Source organism: Heterocephalus glaber, unplaced genomic scaffold, assembly GCF_053883595.1.
Source record: "Heterocephalus glaber isolate CG9 unplaced genomic scaffold, H.glaber_assembly_v1.0 deba00000347, whole genome shotgun sequence".
In the NCBI taxonomy this organism is placed as follows: domain Eukaryota; kingdom Metazoa; phylum Chordata; class Mammalia; order Rodentia; family Bathyergidae; genus Heterocephalus; species Heterocephalus glaber.
In genome coordinates, this window is record NW_028258143.1 from 37,568,008 (window position 1) to 37,583,502 (window position 15,495).

General features: G+C 37.3%; 1 protein-coding gene across 1 annotated transcript in view; it reads right to left on the reverse strand.

Moving 5' to 3' along the window:
* Positions 1 to 15,495, reverse strand: part of Acvr1c (activin A receptor type 1C) — a 109,905-nt gene that overhangs the window by 29,846 nt on the left and 64,564 nt on the right. Inside the window, exon 3 of the mRNA XM_004835920.3 lies at positions 2,820 to 3,059. Coding sequence (XP_004835977.2) covers positions 2,820 to 3,059 — 240 coding nt within the window. The remainder of the gene's footprint in view (positions 1 to 2,819; positions 3,060 to 15,495) is intronic.

Sequence of the window (15,495 nt, forward strand, 5' to 3'; positions counted from 1 at the left end):
TATCCACTCACAGACACTGAAATATACATCACTACCAACAACACAATGACAAATGGATAGAAAATGGATAAATTAGTGTTCTCAAATTGCAATTGCTCAAACAAATGGTCAATGGTATAGATGAGAGACACTGAGAGACAATAAAGCTAAGAAACTCAGAAAAGCATTTAAGTTCAGATGGTAAAAAAAAAAAACGTTGCTTTAGTATCTTTCAACAAAACCACCAAAAATGAATCTGAGTAGTTCTTGTGTTATAAATCTAGACACTTCAATTGAAGATACACAGACTTCATTTTAATCTTTTCACCAAGGCATCACAGAAGCCAATGCCTGTCTCTTGTTACCATCCATCAGAATTGTTTACCAGGAGAGAAAGAACCAAGCTACCAAGTCTCATAGATGTACCCTGAGGCACAATCTACACCCAAAGACACATGAATAAAACATGTTTTTTCTCTCAACGGGCACTATATCTCTTTGAAACATGTCCCTGACCAGGTCAGGGATAAGCTTCAAAATTTTTGTTTCTCAACATCTCACAAGGCAGCCTCACATCTAAGGTCACTAACCAATTATGAAGAGCAGTATGGAAGCAGAAGCATCCAGGTTCCTCCCCTCCTGTGAGCTTTTCACTGAGATAAACCCATTCTCTCAGTATCAAAGGCAGAGACACCTTAAGCTACATTTTAGCCAGTGGTCACTGTCAGGCATATGCCATCAGCTTTTGCAAAAAAGAAAAAAAATGTCTAAAACACATTTATTTTATTTTTCATTTTTTATTAGCACATGTTTGCAGCACATTTATCTTGGGGAGTTGGTACATGTACATAACACATTTCAATTTTTTCGTCCCCTGTCCCTCTCTTAGCTCCCCTCTCCCTCCAACTCTCTGTCCCCTTTGCATTTGCAAAAGCTTGGTTTCTGTTTTTTCCCCTTCAATTCTTTTCTTTCCCTCCCTTCCCTGCTCTGTCTCTTGTTCCCCATTCCATTTGAAATTATTTTGCTATGTTTAAGTCAAACACACAGGCTTAAATATTGCATGGTTTCTCCTACATGAGAATACCTAAAATATATTTAAATCACTCTTTAAAGAAATAATTTATACTTGTACATGTTTATTTATTCCTATATAAGATCTTTAGGATAATCTATAGAATCTAGACATTAATAAATTCAAATTCAGGTTTAAAGATACACAAAATATTAAAAAAACTTTAACGTGAATTTTTAAATTTTATACCCTACCTCATGACTACCTTCTTACTAAGTACATATGCAATATTTAGTTTTTAAATCTGTATTATTTTTATTTGAAAGGGAAACAATTTCCTGAATATGTTTAAAGAGTAGCTCCAAAATGCACATTCCTATCTAACTTCTTCAGATAAACTAGAATGTTTTAGTGGGGATTAAATCAATGGTTATTGACCTTTATAAACTAAGTATAAAAGTTTTCAGGAAATTAAATACAAATCAGAGTTTTCTCTGTCACTAGAATGTTGTCAGTGCTCAGAAAATTAGGGCACAGTGAACTGCAAAATATAATAATGAAAGAATGAAAGAGTATTGAATCCTAACAAGTATTACTTTTAAAGAAAGATTGCTAGCCTTCTATCCAATAGTTTAATTGGGATTCCAGTTTTATAAACTTTGCAATTTCAAGATTTTCTTTCTAGATTTCCGCTTTTGAAAACAGACTACCTAATTAGGTATTAGATGTTAGCTAGGCAAAGGAAGGTAATCTAGCCCCCATGAGCAGTCCAATATCCTGACTCTCTGGCCTCCATGATCATCATCCTTTCTTTTGATGAATCCAAACTGCTTTGTCTTAAATGCAGATGTTCATAGTAATGTGATCACCACTCTGTCACCTGCCTCTTTCTGTTCTCTGCCTGGCTGGAAGCTCCTAAAGGCATTGGCAGGAGAGTTCCTCAAAATTTGTTTGGTTAATAATATTAATGATCTTTCCAAAGCAAGAAAGTATGCAGGGTGCTGCTGTACTGGCTCTTCTGGACTTTTACCCTTGAGCATATTTCTGCAAAGCCAAGGGTTGGCAGGATTTCTGGATATAAAGAGAGAAGGGAATGGCTTACCATTTTAGAGAGTTTGTTATTTCTGTCACTGTCAAATTTTTAGTACTGCAAGAGAGGCTCATTTAGGCCAAAATACAGCCTGGCCTTCTGAATTGCTTTACCAGGGGTTCTACCATCCACCAAAGAAGAAGGGAGTTATCATATAATCTTAAGCAGCAAAAGCCAGTGCAGGAGTGCTAAGCTGCTTTCTCAAATCTTCTTACTGTGCTTTCAGGCCTTGCTGTCAATTCCAGGTCAGCTCCCTGTTATAACCACAAACATGCCCAAGGGTACCTATAGATCCTGATGACCTTTGTAACCATAAATGAGAGCACTCCCAAGCACTACTCTGCACATTTAATGTCTTTCCCCCAGAACTCACTGTCTTCAATACATTAACTCTCTTTTGTGCCCATAAAATAATAACAAAAAAAACCTGTGATCATTACTAACTATATGGGGGGGCAGGGCTGATTTCTTGCTTCAAAAATAAAAATAAATTTTGTGGGAATATAAAACTGAGAACCTGAACACAAAAGCTATAAAAGCCAAATGAGAAGACTTGTAGATCATAATAGTTTTTTTTCTCTCCATGTAATCCTAAATGAAATTTCTATACCAGAGCTTACTATGTACCTTACCAAGCATTTTAAATGATGAAATTCATAATATATAGGCACCGTTTTGTTAACAAACATTTTTGTTTATTTTTAAATGAGTTTTCTCATTTGGACAATGAACACATACCAGAGCCAGAGCCAGAGGCGGTTACATCATAAATCAGATCTTTAAGGGTTTTTCCAGCATTTACCAGGTTGCATTCAGAGAGTGGTTCCTCAATGTTGTGCCTCTTTGGCCTTCGGTAGGTGCACTGTCGGCTTTGGCATGTCCACACTGTCAGCATGGCAACTATGGACAGGAGGCAGACAGGCACAGTGATGACAATGGTCAGCTCCAGGGATCTGAGTTTGGGGCTATCTGGTGAGGCTGCAGTCAAAAAGAAAAGAAAGGAAAAACCATAATTCAATCCATCTTAATTATTTTAGAGACCAAAAAGGCAATCACCAAGATTTCACAACTAGAATATCCAGCTACATAGTATGCCCTAGCTCATTAGCAAAGATGCTGAGATATAATAAGCAAAGATGGGGAGAGTTGAGAATAGTTTTCAGTGAGGAATGTTTATGTTGGTAAAGATGGGAGACATAATTAGGATCATGAAAAAACACTAACATATAAAATATTTGTGTAAGCCTTCAAAGTATTAGACACTTTTACTTATCTTGTTTTCTCACTGCTTATTCAGCAGCCCATCTTAGACCAACACATTCATTCATTCATTCATGCCACAAGTAATTATTGGGCTCTTGCAATGTGAGGCACTATCTCAGGTACTGGAGAAGCAATGGTGAGATAAGTACTTTGAGGACATATGTTCTCATACACACAGTGGAGCAGACAGACATGTAACACAAAGGTAAAGACAATAAGGGCAACAGAGATGAAGGAGGAGTGGCAGCAAGAAGCCACTTGAGATTTAGTGGTCACAAAGGGCACTGTGGAGGCAGAGATGCAATAAAACAAAGTAGCAACCACTGCATTGCTGCCACTGTGATTCAGGGGAGGAGAAAGCACACTAGTGGTGTCAAGGTGGTCCATCTCATCTCTCCCCAAACACCCACAGGTCTGTGCCTGCAGGATATCCTGCCCATCTCCTGCCACTCAGATGCAGTACATGGGAACTGTCCCACTGCCCAAGCTCACAAGCTAGATAGTGAATCTGGGAGGTGCAAGGAATTTGGGGCAGATGGAGGGCTGGGGAGGAGCAACATAGCTAGCTAGAGTGCTTTGCGCTCACCCAGAGTGACACAGAAAGAACAGACAAATGCAGCTTCAGGGTTTATGGTGGAAGCACAAGGGCTGAGATCAAGAAGGCCCTTTGGAAATCAGAGGAAGGCTGGGAACTTGAGCAGCCACACTGCACCCACCCGCCTCTGACACAATTGAAGGTATGGAATCCTAGGACAGAGGGAAATCCTCAGCTAGCCACACCTACAGGAGCAGGATGGACCGCAAGCAGAGGCCACCTGCAGAAGGAAGTAGAACAGGCTTGGTGCCCATCAAGCTCATTCACTCCATGGCAGACAAAAGAGCAAGCTACAACAGAGGGACCAGCTCCAGCGCTAGTGGACACAGCCAACCTCCTGGACTCACCCGCAGAGGACTGAAACTCAGCCCCCAGCTGCTCCAAGTCAAAGTTTTCCATTTGTGAATATAGGGGGGAAGGCACACTCATCAAATCATGAATGTGGTGCAACTAGGACCTGCTCAGCCATAAAGAAAGATAAATTTGAGAGGGCTCTCGTTTTGTGTTTGTGTGTGTGTGGTTGTTTTTCTATCTCTCTTTTTTCTTATTTCATCTGGTAGATAGAAGGTATTTGTATATATGAAAAGGAGAATAAGAATTAATTAAAGCTTTAGGTGGTAAAACTCTTGAAGACATAGGCAAGGACTTTCTGAACAGGACCCCAATTGCACAAGAAATAACATAATTAACAAAAGGAAATAGAGCAAATTGAAAAGCTTTGGCACAGCAAAGCAAACAGCCTAGTAAAGGGACAACCTACAGAATGAAAAAAAATTTTTTCAGCTATTCTTCAGACAGAGGACTAACATTTAGAATATATAAAGAAATTAGAGCTAGGCATGGGATCCAGCACTTGGGAGTCTGAGGCAGAAGGGTCACCATGAGTTCAAGGCCAGCCTGAACTACATAGTGAGCCCACGCCCAGCCTGAACTACAAAGTGAGACTCTGTCTCAAAAAAAAAAGGAAGAAAGAATTAGAAAATTAGGCAGATGCCAGCAGCTGCCGCCCATGCTGGACCACACTGCTCAGCAGAGGTGTCAGGAGGGAAATAAAGACCACAGTTATGAGCCCCAGAAGATAGAGCAGAAGTGAACAACAGAGAGGGCTACTCTGAGGCTCCTCAATGAAAATTGAAGCCCACTGGGAAAGTGAAGAAAATCTCTTCAATTAAAGCACATTGGACCACCATAGTTGGTAAGTTGGTGAGATCAGCACCTCCCATAGAAACCCAGACTCACTTAGAGGGAGGGCAGCTGGAACCTGCAGTAGAACCTTGCAGAGTTTAATCCTGAAGGAAGTCAGCCACCTCAACTTGGACCTGCAGCCAGAAATCAGCCTGAATCTCAGTAGACTACAGCTGGCTTGCTGAGACTAATCAACTTGGATCTGCACACTACTGCACATTGTCTACCAGGACAGCAGAGACATACCCTGAGGGATAACTTTTTTTGTTTTGTATATATATATTTTTTTCTTTTCTTTTCTTTTCTCTCTCTCTCTCCCTCCTGGCTCTATATTTCTCTCCTTCTTTGTTCCTGTTCCTGTCCCATTTTGAATTGTTTCTCTCTCTCTATCCTCTTGACTGTCATTGTTATAGGAAGGTGAATACAATTTCTAGCTTCCCTATTGTTGTCAATTTGTTCTGTAATTGTCTCTGTTCTTTTGCTGTCTTTTCCTCCTGTCTTCAACAGATTCCACAATTTGCCGGATCTTCCCGTGTCCTCACCTCTAACCTTTCCCTCTCCCTCTATCTCTCTATCCCTCCCTCTCCACCCCCTTCTAAATCCTTACCCCAAAGGGAAAATTTGCCATATTGAAAGATTTACTTACTACAAAGGTATTTTGGATTGGCCCTAGATTTTGATCTACCTCATGTGGTTAAAGGGGATAGATTAACTGCTACCACAAATTGTCATTTTCTAAGCTGTGTTTGATGTTATTGTTGATACTCATTGTGTCAATTGGGCTAAGGTGCCATGATTGATCTAATTAGTCATCCTCTTTGGTATACTGAAAATGAGATTGCCTAAGAGTCATTAGAGACTCAAAGCCTAAAAAGTCCAGCTATACCTGGAAGATATCTCTGAGAAGCAGTCACTCCATAGGGGCTCTAAACACCAGTAATAAAGATATTCAAAATAGGAAATATTGGAGTATCAGCCCAGGAATTAAAGCAAAAAACAGCACTGACAACAGAATTAAAAATGAGAAAACACCTTTGCAGGACACAAACACAGACTTCCAGCTTACCAAAAGCAAATTCTGGGGAAAATGAGGTGGAAAAATATGTTAATCAACCACCCGGACACCCTGAACTGCTAGCACAGGAAGTAACAAAACAGATGAATGAGGCTCTAGAAAAATACAAAACAAATAATTTCACACATAATTACAGAGATGGTGAGCAGAATGAAAGACATGATTAGAGACTCTAGAACAGAAACAGATAAAAAAATAGATGAGCTCAGGACAATGCTGGAAGCCATGAATGCCCAGCATAAGAAAGAAATGGAAATCATGAATGCCCAACATAGGAAAGAAATGGAATCCATGAAACAGATTCAAACAGATATACAGGAGATTAAAAAACTCCATTGAAAATATTCACAGCAGATTGAGCAAATGTGAAGATAGAATATCAGATATAGAAGACAGGATTCAAATTAGTGACCATGAAAACAGAGGTTTCTTAAAAATAGTAAGGGACCACAAGAAATCAATCCAGCAGCTGCTAGATGATGCAAAGTAGAAAAACATAAGACAGATAGGAGTCCATGAAAAAGCAGGAGAAAGTACAAATGACATTTAAAAAAAAACTGTTCACAGAAGTAATAGTAGAAAACTTCCCAGACAGAGGTAGAGAATTGGACATACAGATAAGTGAGGCATATAGAACTCCAACTAGCCATGATCAAAAAAATCTACACCTAGACATATACTAGTCAAGATCCCAGAAATCCAATAGAAGAACAAAATCCGACAAAGCAGTTAAAGAAATCACCTACAAAGGGAAGGCCATCAGAATCACAGCAGATTTCTCAACACAAACCTTCAAGTCATGGAGAGCCTGGAGTGTAGTATTTCAAGCCCTAAAAGAAAATAACTTCCAACCTAGACTGCAAAATTATCTTTCAAAATTGATGGGGAAATTAGATACTTCCGTGACAAAGAACAACTGAGAAACTTCAGGAATACCAAACTAGCACTCCAAACAATTCTAAACAATATCCTAGAAAAAGACAATGAAGATCACAACTCCATAAGGTGCAACAGAATGAAGCCATCAGGCAAGGCAAGAAACTAAAGGGAAAGGGGGGAAAACAAAAAATAAAAGATTCAACAACAATAAAACATCATGACAAGGATGAGTCAATATTTATCAATTATACCATCAATGCTAATGGCCTCAATTCACCAATCAAAAGAAATAGACTGGCAGAATGGATTAAGAAGTAAAATCCAACAATATGCTGTATACAAGAAACACACCTAAATCAAAAAGAAATTCATAGACTGAAAGTAAAAGGATGGAAAACAGTTCCCCATGTCATAGGAACCTGGAAAAAAGCAGGGATAGCAATCTTATTTGCAGAAAAAGTAGATTTGAAACCAAAACTAATTAAGAGAGACAAAGATGGTCACTACACCCTTGTGAAGGGAAGAGTCCAAGAGGAAGAGATGACAATCATAAATAAATATGCACCAAAGACAAATGCTCCCAACTACACAAAACAAATATTAATAGACATGAAAAACCAAACAAGCACCAATATAACTGTAGTGGGGGACCTCAATACCCCACTATCACAAATAGACAGATCATCTAGACAAAAAGTCAATAACAAAATTCTAGAACTGAACCAAGCTTTTGAACTAATGGACTTAATAGATGTCTACAGAGTGTTCCACCCCACAAAATCAAAATATACATTCTTTTCGGCTGCACATGGGTCATTCCCCAAAATACACCACATGCTAGCTCATAGGACAGGTTTAAGTAAATGCAAAAGACTTGAAGTTACCCCCTGTGTATTATCAGACAATAATACAATAAAATTGGAGATCAACAGCACAAGAAACCGCAAAACCCCCACAAACACATGGAAATTGAATAACACTCTCTTAAACAACCAATGAATCACAGAGGAAATTAAAGAAGAAATTAAACAGTTTCTATGAGTAAATGATAATACCAGTACAACATACAGGAAGATATGGGACACAATGAAAGTAGTTCTATGAGGGAGATCCATAGCAGTGAATGCCCATATTAGGAAACAGAGAGAGCCCAAATAAACAACCTAATGCTGAACCTCAAGCTCCTAGAAAAAGAAGAGCATGATAAATCCAAAGCTCATGAAAGAGAGGAAATTATAAAGATCAGAGCAGAAGTCAATGCAATGGAGACTGAGAAGGATATAAAAAAATCATTGAATCAAAAAGTTTGTTTTTTGAAAGAATAAATAAAATCGATAAACCGTTAGCCAACCTTATCAAAAAAAGGAAAGGAAAGGCTCAAATCCATGCAATTAAGAATGAAGAAAGTGAAGTCACAACATATCCAGCAGAAATCCAGAGGATCATCAATACCTACTTCGAGAACCTGTACTCTAATAAAATGGAAGACATGAAAGAAATGGACAGATTCCTAGGTACATATGAATTGCCAAAGTTAAACAAAGAAGATATAAAAATTCTAAACACTCCAGTTACAATCAGTGAAATTGAAAACGTAATTAAAAATTTACCAACAAAGAAAAGCCCAGGTCCTGATGGCTTCACTGATGAATTCTACAACACATTTAGAGAGGAACAACTGCCACTACTGTTTAAACTCTTCAATGAAATTGAAATGAAAACAATACTTTCATACTCTTTCCTGGAAGCAAGTGTTGCTTTGATTCCAAAACCAGGGAAAGACCCAACCAAAAAAGAGAACTATAGGCCAATCTCCTTAATGAACATAGATGCAAAAATCCTCAACAAGATACTGGCAAACAGAATACAGAGGGTAATCAAGAAGATCATACACCCCAACGAAGTCAGATTTATCCCAGGGATGCAAGGATGGTTCAACATACATAAATAAATAAATGTAATGCACTATATTAACAGAGCCAAGGACCAAAACCATATGATCCTCTCAATAGATGCAGAAAAAGCATTCAGCAAAATCCAACATTCATTCATGATAAAAGAAAAAACCTACAGAAAATTGGAATAGAAGGTCTTTATCTCAACCTGATTAAGGCTATCTATGAAAAACCAACAGCCAACATCATACTAAATGGTCAAAAACTGAAAACTTTCATGCAAAAATCAGGAACAAGACAAGGATGTCCACTATCACCACTCCTGTTCAATATAGTTCTAGAAACATTGGCCACAGCAATCAAAAAAGAGAAAGAAATAAAAGGAATAAAGATAGGAAAGGAAGAAGTTAAACTGTAATTATTTGCTGATGATATGATACTGTACATAGAAGACCCAAAAAACTCTGCCAAAAAGCTTCTAGATTTAATTGACAGATTCGGTAGAGTAGCTGGATACAAGGTCAACACTCAAAAAACAAAAGCCTTCTTGTACACAAATAACAGACGCACTAAGAGAGAAATTGGGGAAACAATTCCTTTCTCAATAGCATCTAAAAAAATGAAATATCTAGGAATCAATCTAACAAAGGAAGCAAAAGACCTCTACACTGAAAACTGAAGCACTCTGAAAAAAGAGATCAAAGAGGATATAAAAAAAATGGAAAGACATCCCTTGTTCCTGGGTAGGAAGAGCCAATAGAGAGAAAATGGCCATACTTCCAAAACTGCTATATAGATTTAATGCAATGCCAATTGAAATCCCAACAATATATTTCACAGAGCTAGAGAAAACAACACAAAAATTCATTTGGAACAAGAAGAGACCTAGAATAGCAAAAGCAATTCTGTGCAACAGAGACATGGCAGGGGGTATCATAATCCCCAACTTGAAACTATACTACAAAGATATGATAAAAATAGCATGGTACTGGCAAAGAAACAGACCCGAGGATCAGTGGAATAGATTGAAGGATGCAGAAGCAATCCCAGACAAAGTCAGCCATCTCATCTTTGACAAAGGAGCCAACCATCCTCATTGGAGGAAAGATAGCCTCTTTAATAAATGGTGTTGGAAAAACTGGATTTCATCATGCCAATAGACCCATATCTATCACCATGCACTTAACTAAGATCAAAGTGGATTAAAGACTTAAATATTAAAACAGAAACACTAAACTTGTTGGAAGATAAGTTAGGTAGAACTCTTGAAGACATTGGCATAGGAAAAGACTTTATGAACAAATCCTCAGTGGCAGGGGAACTAGCGCAAAGAATCAACAAATGAGATCTCATCATATTAAAAAGTGTCTCCACTGCAAGAGAAACCACCAACAGAGCTAAGAGACAACCTACAATGTGGGAAAAAAATTTTAGCAGTTGTACCACAGACAAAGAACTACTATCTAGAATATATAAAGAACTTAAAAAATCAGACCCCCCCCACAAACTTAAAGACCCAATTCAAAAATGGGCATCTGAAATGAACAGACATTTCTCAGACAAAAAAGTAAAAGCAGCAGATAAATATATGAAAAGAATATTCAACATCACTAGTCATTCAAGAGATTCAGATGAAAACGACACTGAGATTCCACCTCACCCCAGAAAGAATGGCTACTATCAGGAAATCAGCCAATAACAAACGCTGGTGGGGATGTGGGGAGAAAGAAACCCTTCTCCATTGTTGGTGGGAGTGCAGACTGGTGCAACCACTGTGGAAATCACTATGGAGGTAACTCAAAGAACTAGGACTAGAGGTCTCATTTGACCCACCTATTCCTCTCCTGGGTATCTACCCAAAAGAATTAGAAGAATCATACCACAGTGATATATGTGCACCCATGTTTATAGCGTCACAGTTTGTAATAGCTAAAGCTTGGAAACAGCCCAATTGCCCATCAACTGGAGATTGGATAAAGAAGATGTGGTTTTTTTAATAAAATTGGGTATACTCAACCGTAAAGGAGAAACTAAAGACATTTATAGCTAAATGGATGCACATTGAGACAATACTCTTAAGTGAAATAAATAGGACACACATGTGTAAATACTGAATAGTTTCTCTGGGGTGAGAATCTGAAAGTGTGAATAAGGATTAAAATAATTAAAATGAATAACTGACCATGTGAAATAGGAAGAAAAGGTCCAAAGGGGTAAGGGAAGTGGGAGGTGTAGAGGAAAGGAAAGAAGGGAAAGGAAAAATTATGAGAAAAGGAAAAAATGGAAACAAAATCTCTGTAAATAGGGAGGGGTTGAGGGGGTGAAGGGAGCACAGGGAATGGGGAAAAAATAAGAATCAAGATACATCATGTAGAGGTGTAAGTTCCCAATGATACATGTAAATGTTTTATATACCTAAAATGTACCAATAAAAGAACTTAAGGAAAAAAAATTAGAAAACTAAATCTCCCATCAAAAAATGAAAAATTGATATGAATAGACACTTCTCAAAAGAAGTACAAATGGCCAACAAGTACAAGAAAAAAATTTCAGCATCGTTGAGCATTAGAGAAATGCAATTCAAAAAAAAAAAAACCACTGAGATTCCACCTTACTCCAGGTGGCCATGGTAAAAAAACAAACAGGGCCAAGGATTTAGCTCAGTGGTGCCACCACATGCCTCACAAGAGCGAGGACCCAAATTCAATCTCTGGTACCAAAAAAAAAAAAAAAAGCAGCAAACAATTGTTGGCAAGGTATTGGGGAAAAAGGAACCCTTCTACATTGTTTATGGGAATGTAAACTCATATAACCACTATGGAAGTCTGTATGTAGGTTCCTCAAAAACTTAAAAATAGAAATTCTATTTTGTCCTTTTGTACCTCTTCTGAGTATCTTCCTGAAAGAGTTAAAGTCATACTTCTGTAGCCTGAGACTGAAAAAGATGTCAAAAAAATTTATTGTCTGTGAAAATAACAAGATATTCTATTTAATGAATATGGTATGGAAGCAGTCTTCTCTCTCTCTCTCTCAGCTGCTGTTAGTTTTTCCCTTCTGCCTCTCCATTTTGTTTCTAAAATTAAACAAGTATTTTTTTCTGTGTCAAAATTTGCCTTGCTGATGTAACAAATTTTTTCACTCAGGATAAATACGTGTTTTCTTCCAGCCCAGAATTTGGGTCCTTTTAAACTTTGGATGCTTGTGCTCTTGTTTTTTATGACAAATGATATCATTTATAATTGTGAGTTTTGAGGAATAAGAAGAGGTAATAATAAACTTGTTTACTCTGCCTAAAAAAAAAAAGAGTTAAAGTCATATTACAGTAATACATGCATATATATCCATGTTTATAGCAACATAACTCATGATAGCTAAATTATGGAAGTGGTCTCTAGGTCCACCAACAACAACAGGTGAATGGATAAAGAAATTTGGTATAAACATATATAAACTGAGTACTACTCAGCCATAAGAAAGATAGGTTTGAGTCATTTGTGTAGGAAAAATGGGTGGGTCTTGATAAATTAGACACAAGTTGAATATCACATGGTTTCTCTAATATGAGACATCTAAAATATAATTTAAAAAGCAAACTAAAAGAGAGATGGTATGAAACAGGAAGGTAGACTGTGGGCATGGAAAGAGGATCTGGGAATGAGGGAGAGGGGAGGAAAAGAAAGAGTAGAATGATGAAGTATGGGTATGTACAAGTTCCCCCAGCATGAATGTAATTACTATGCATTACAAACGTGTACTAAAAAAAAATGTAGCAACCACCGCAGGCTCCTAGATAGGGATGAGCTTCCAGCCCAGAAAAGCCAGGGAAAAGGGCCTGAGGGCCTTGAGGCAGGAGCAGAATCATCTGGTGCCCAAAGTGTGATAAACAAACCAAAGACACAGGGAATGAGTCAAGGAGCCAAGAAAGGGAAACACAAAGTGGAGTCTTGCAAGCAAAGAGAAGGACTATGAATTTTATTCCGGGCAAAAAAAAAAAAACACTAAGTTTTGAGCAAGGACAGATATGATCTACATTTACTCTTAGTGTTGGTGTTTGCATGGACAACAGAAAACTAAGAATAACAACAAAGAGACCAACCAGATGAGAGGCAATCATCTTAGCTGACAACCCCACCAGAAATAGCACTTTCTTCTTATTCCCCCCACTCTGTAGACACCTTGCCCTACTTCATTTTAATTCCTGGGTCATCACATCACTGAGTGCAGTATATACTCAGTTATTTATTATCTGATTTTCTCCAAAGAACGTAAGCTTTGTGAAAGAAAAGAAAGAGTTTGCCTGCTTGTTCACATAATAGATGATCAGGAAATAGTTCTTAAAGGGCAAAATCACTAAAAACTCTACTTTTGTTCCTAACAAGTAAAGGATGAGACTTTTGTCTTAGAAAAATAAGTGAGACTGTTGAAATCAAATAAGAATAAGAATAAAACTGACACAAATTTTAAAACATTTTATATAGTGAAATGTTTTCCTTAATTCTCATCTTCCACTTAAGAAATATTTTTTTATTTAGAAAAAAAAATGATACACTGGGCCCAGGATTTAGTTCAGTGGTGCCGCCGCCTGCCCTCCAAGCGCAAGGACCAGAGTTTGATACATGAAAAAATCTCTGATGAAAGGTATTTCCTGTTTCTTGAAGTTATTTTGACACTTGGCTCTGGTACATTGATCATTTCCTTTCCATTCACTAAAGAAACCTTCAGTATCAATTTAATTTTATCTCCAGGTCCTACCACCAGGGGTGTTGGTTTTTTAAAATAAGCCTTAAGAAGTAATTGATAGGATTGAGAATAGAATTGAGGAAACATAGGTTCTCAAACATCAAGGAAAAGAATATGGGCTCTGGAGAGACAAAAGCCCAGTTGTGAGCTGCCTCCTTCTACCTTTGAACCTTGTGGAAACTTCACCACCAACTCTATGAAGTTCAGGAATTGTGTTAGAGAACATACCTGGGAAGCAGTAGCATAACACTTGTACCTTAGGTGACTATGACAACAGACATTGTGAATTGTGCCATTCCTCAGGCTTCCTTTTCATTGACAAAGCTAGAGAGCTTATTGTATTAACTTACAATGTGTCAAAAAATGCAAAAGGAGAAGTCTCACCATAATCCTAAAATGTTTTATCAGTAAGCAAAATATTTAACATTGCATTAACTTTGGAAACATAATTCAAGGTCTTTTGCTCTGCCTTGTGAATTTTGACCAATCAACTTTCTTTCTCTAAAGTTTCAGGATTCTCTGGAATTATTAGAAGTTGTACAGGTGCATAGGAGGGGATCTTGGCCTTGAATGTTCTTTGGCAGGTACCAATAGAGTTGCTGATGGCTTTGCCTTGAAAATCATTAACCATGGTTCTTGAAACTGCTAGACTTTGTTGTTATAAAAGAATTTTATTGTCTATTTCAAATGATCTTTCAAAACATATCCATATTTCTACATCATCACAAAGATATCAACCTAGGTTCTCTAAGAAAGTCACAAAATGTACTTAAACAACTGGATTCATTTTACTTTTAAAACATCTATCTAAACTTATTTTTAAAGATAAAATTCCACATTGGATACATTTACATGGCTAAATTTTACTTTGATATGCGTTATTAGGAACTGCCTATATAAAAACTAGCCTTAAAAAGCTCATTGATTGTCCTCATTTTAGTAAAGCTCTCTTAAGCAGAGCTCAGATTGTCACTATGGCAACTAATAAAGAGGCAAAAGGTCAGAAACCCTGAAAATAGAGTAATCTCCATAAAAGTGCTCTGCTCTAGTGATGGGTACTGCTCTCGGGACGTTCATTACAGATGGGTGATGTTTCCATGTTTGTGCACAAATTTACTCATGTGAGTTAGTAAGAAAAAAACAGATTACTCAGCTAGAAAAAGGTTAGCAACATCATCCAGAACGAACTCCTTAAACACTGAGCAATTTTAAAAGCAAACATTTAGAAAACAATGCTTGAAACCGAATGTTGATTGTAATTTTTATCAGAGAGAAATTTAAAAATATATAGTCTACACACTACACACTATATGAATCATGGTAGAAAACAATAATGTAGCTAGGGACACATTTTAATAATAGTTACCTTTAAGGGACATAATTTTTCTAAGCAAGCTTGACATGTTTGATCAAAGAACTCTTATTATTTGAAAATTTCTAATTTGGGGATTTTCTATGCCCTCTGAGATGCACTCTCCATGAAATAAGCAGCCCCATGAGGGAATATGTTAAATCCTAAAAATATAATAATATACTATATATAAAAATATAATAATATAATATAAGTTATTTCACTCCCTAGCAAATTAAATAGAAGAGGATAGAGAAAAGGAGAGAAAGGCATTAGCAGATGTGTGACAGTCTAGCTCACAAATATCTCCCCATGTATAAACTCCAGAATACATTCAATCAAGTAATAAAAGGAAGAAAGTACAGTCATCCCTTGGTGGGACATGGTGGAAAGACACAAAATTTACAGATGCTTAAGTCCCTTATACAGCA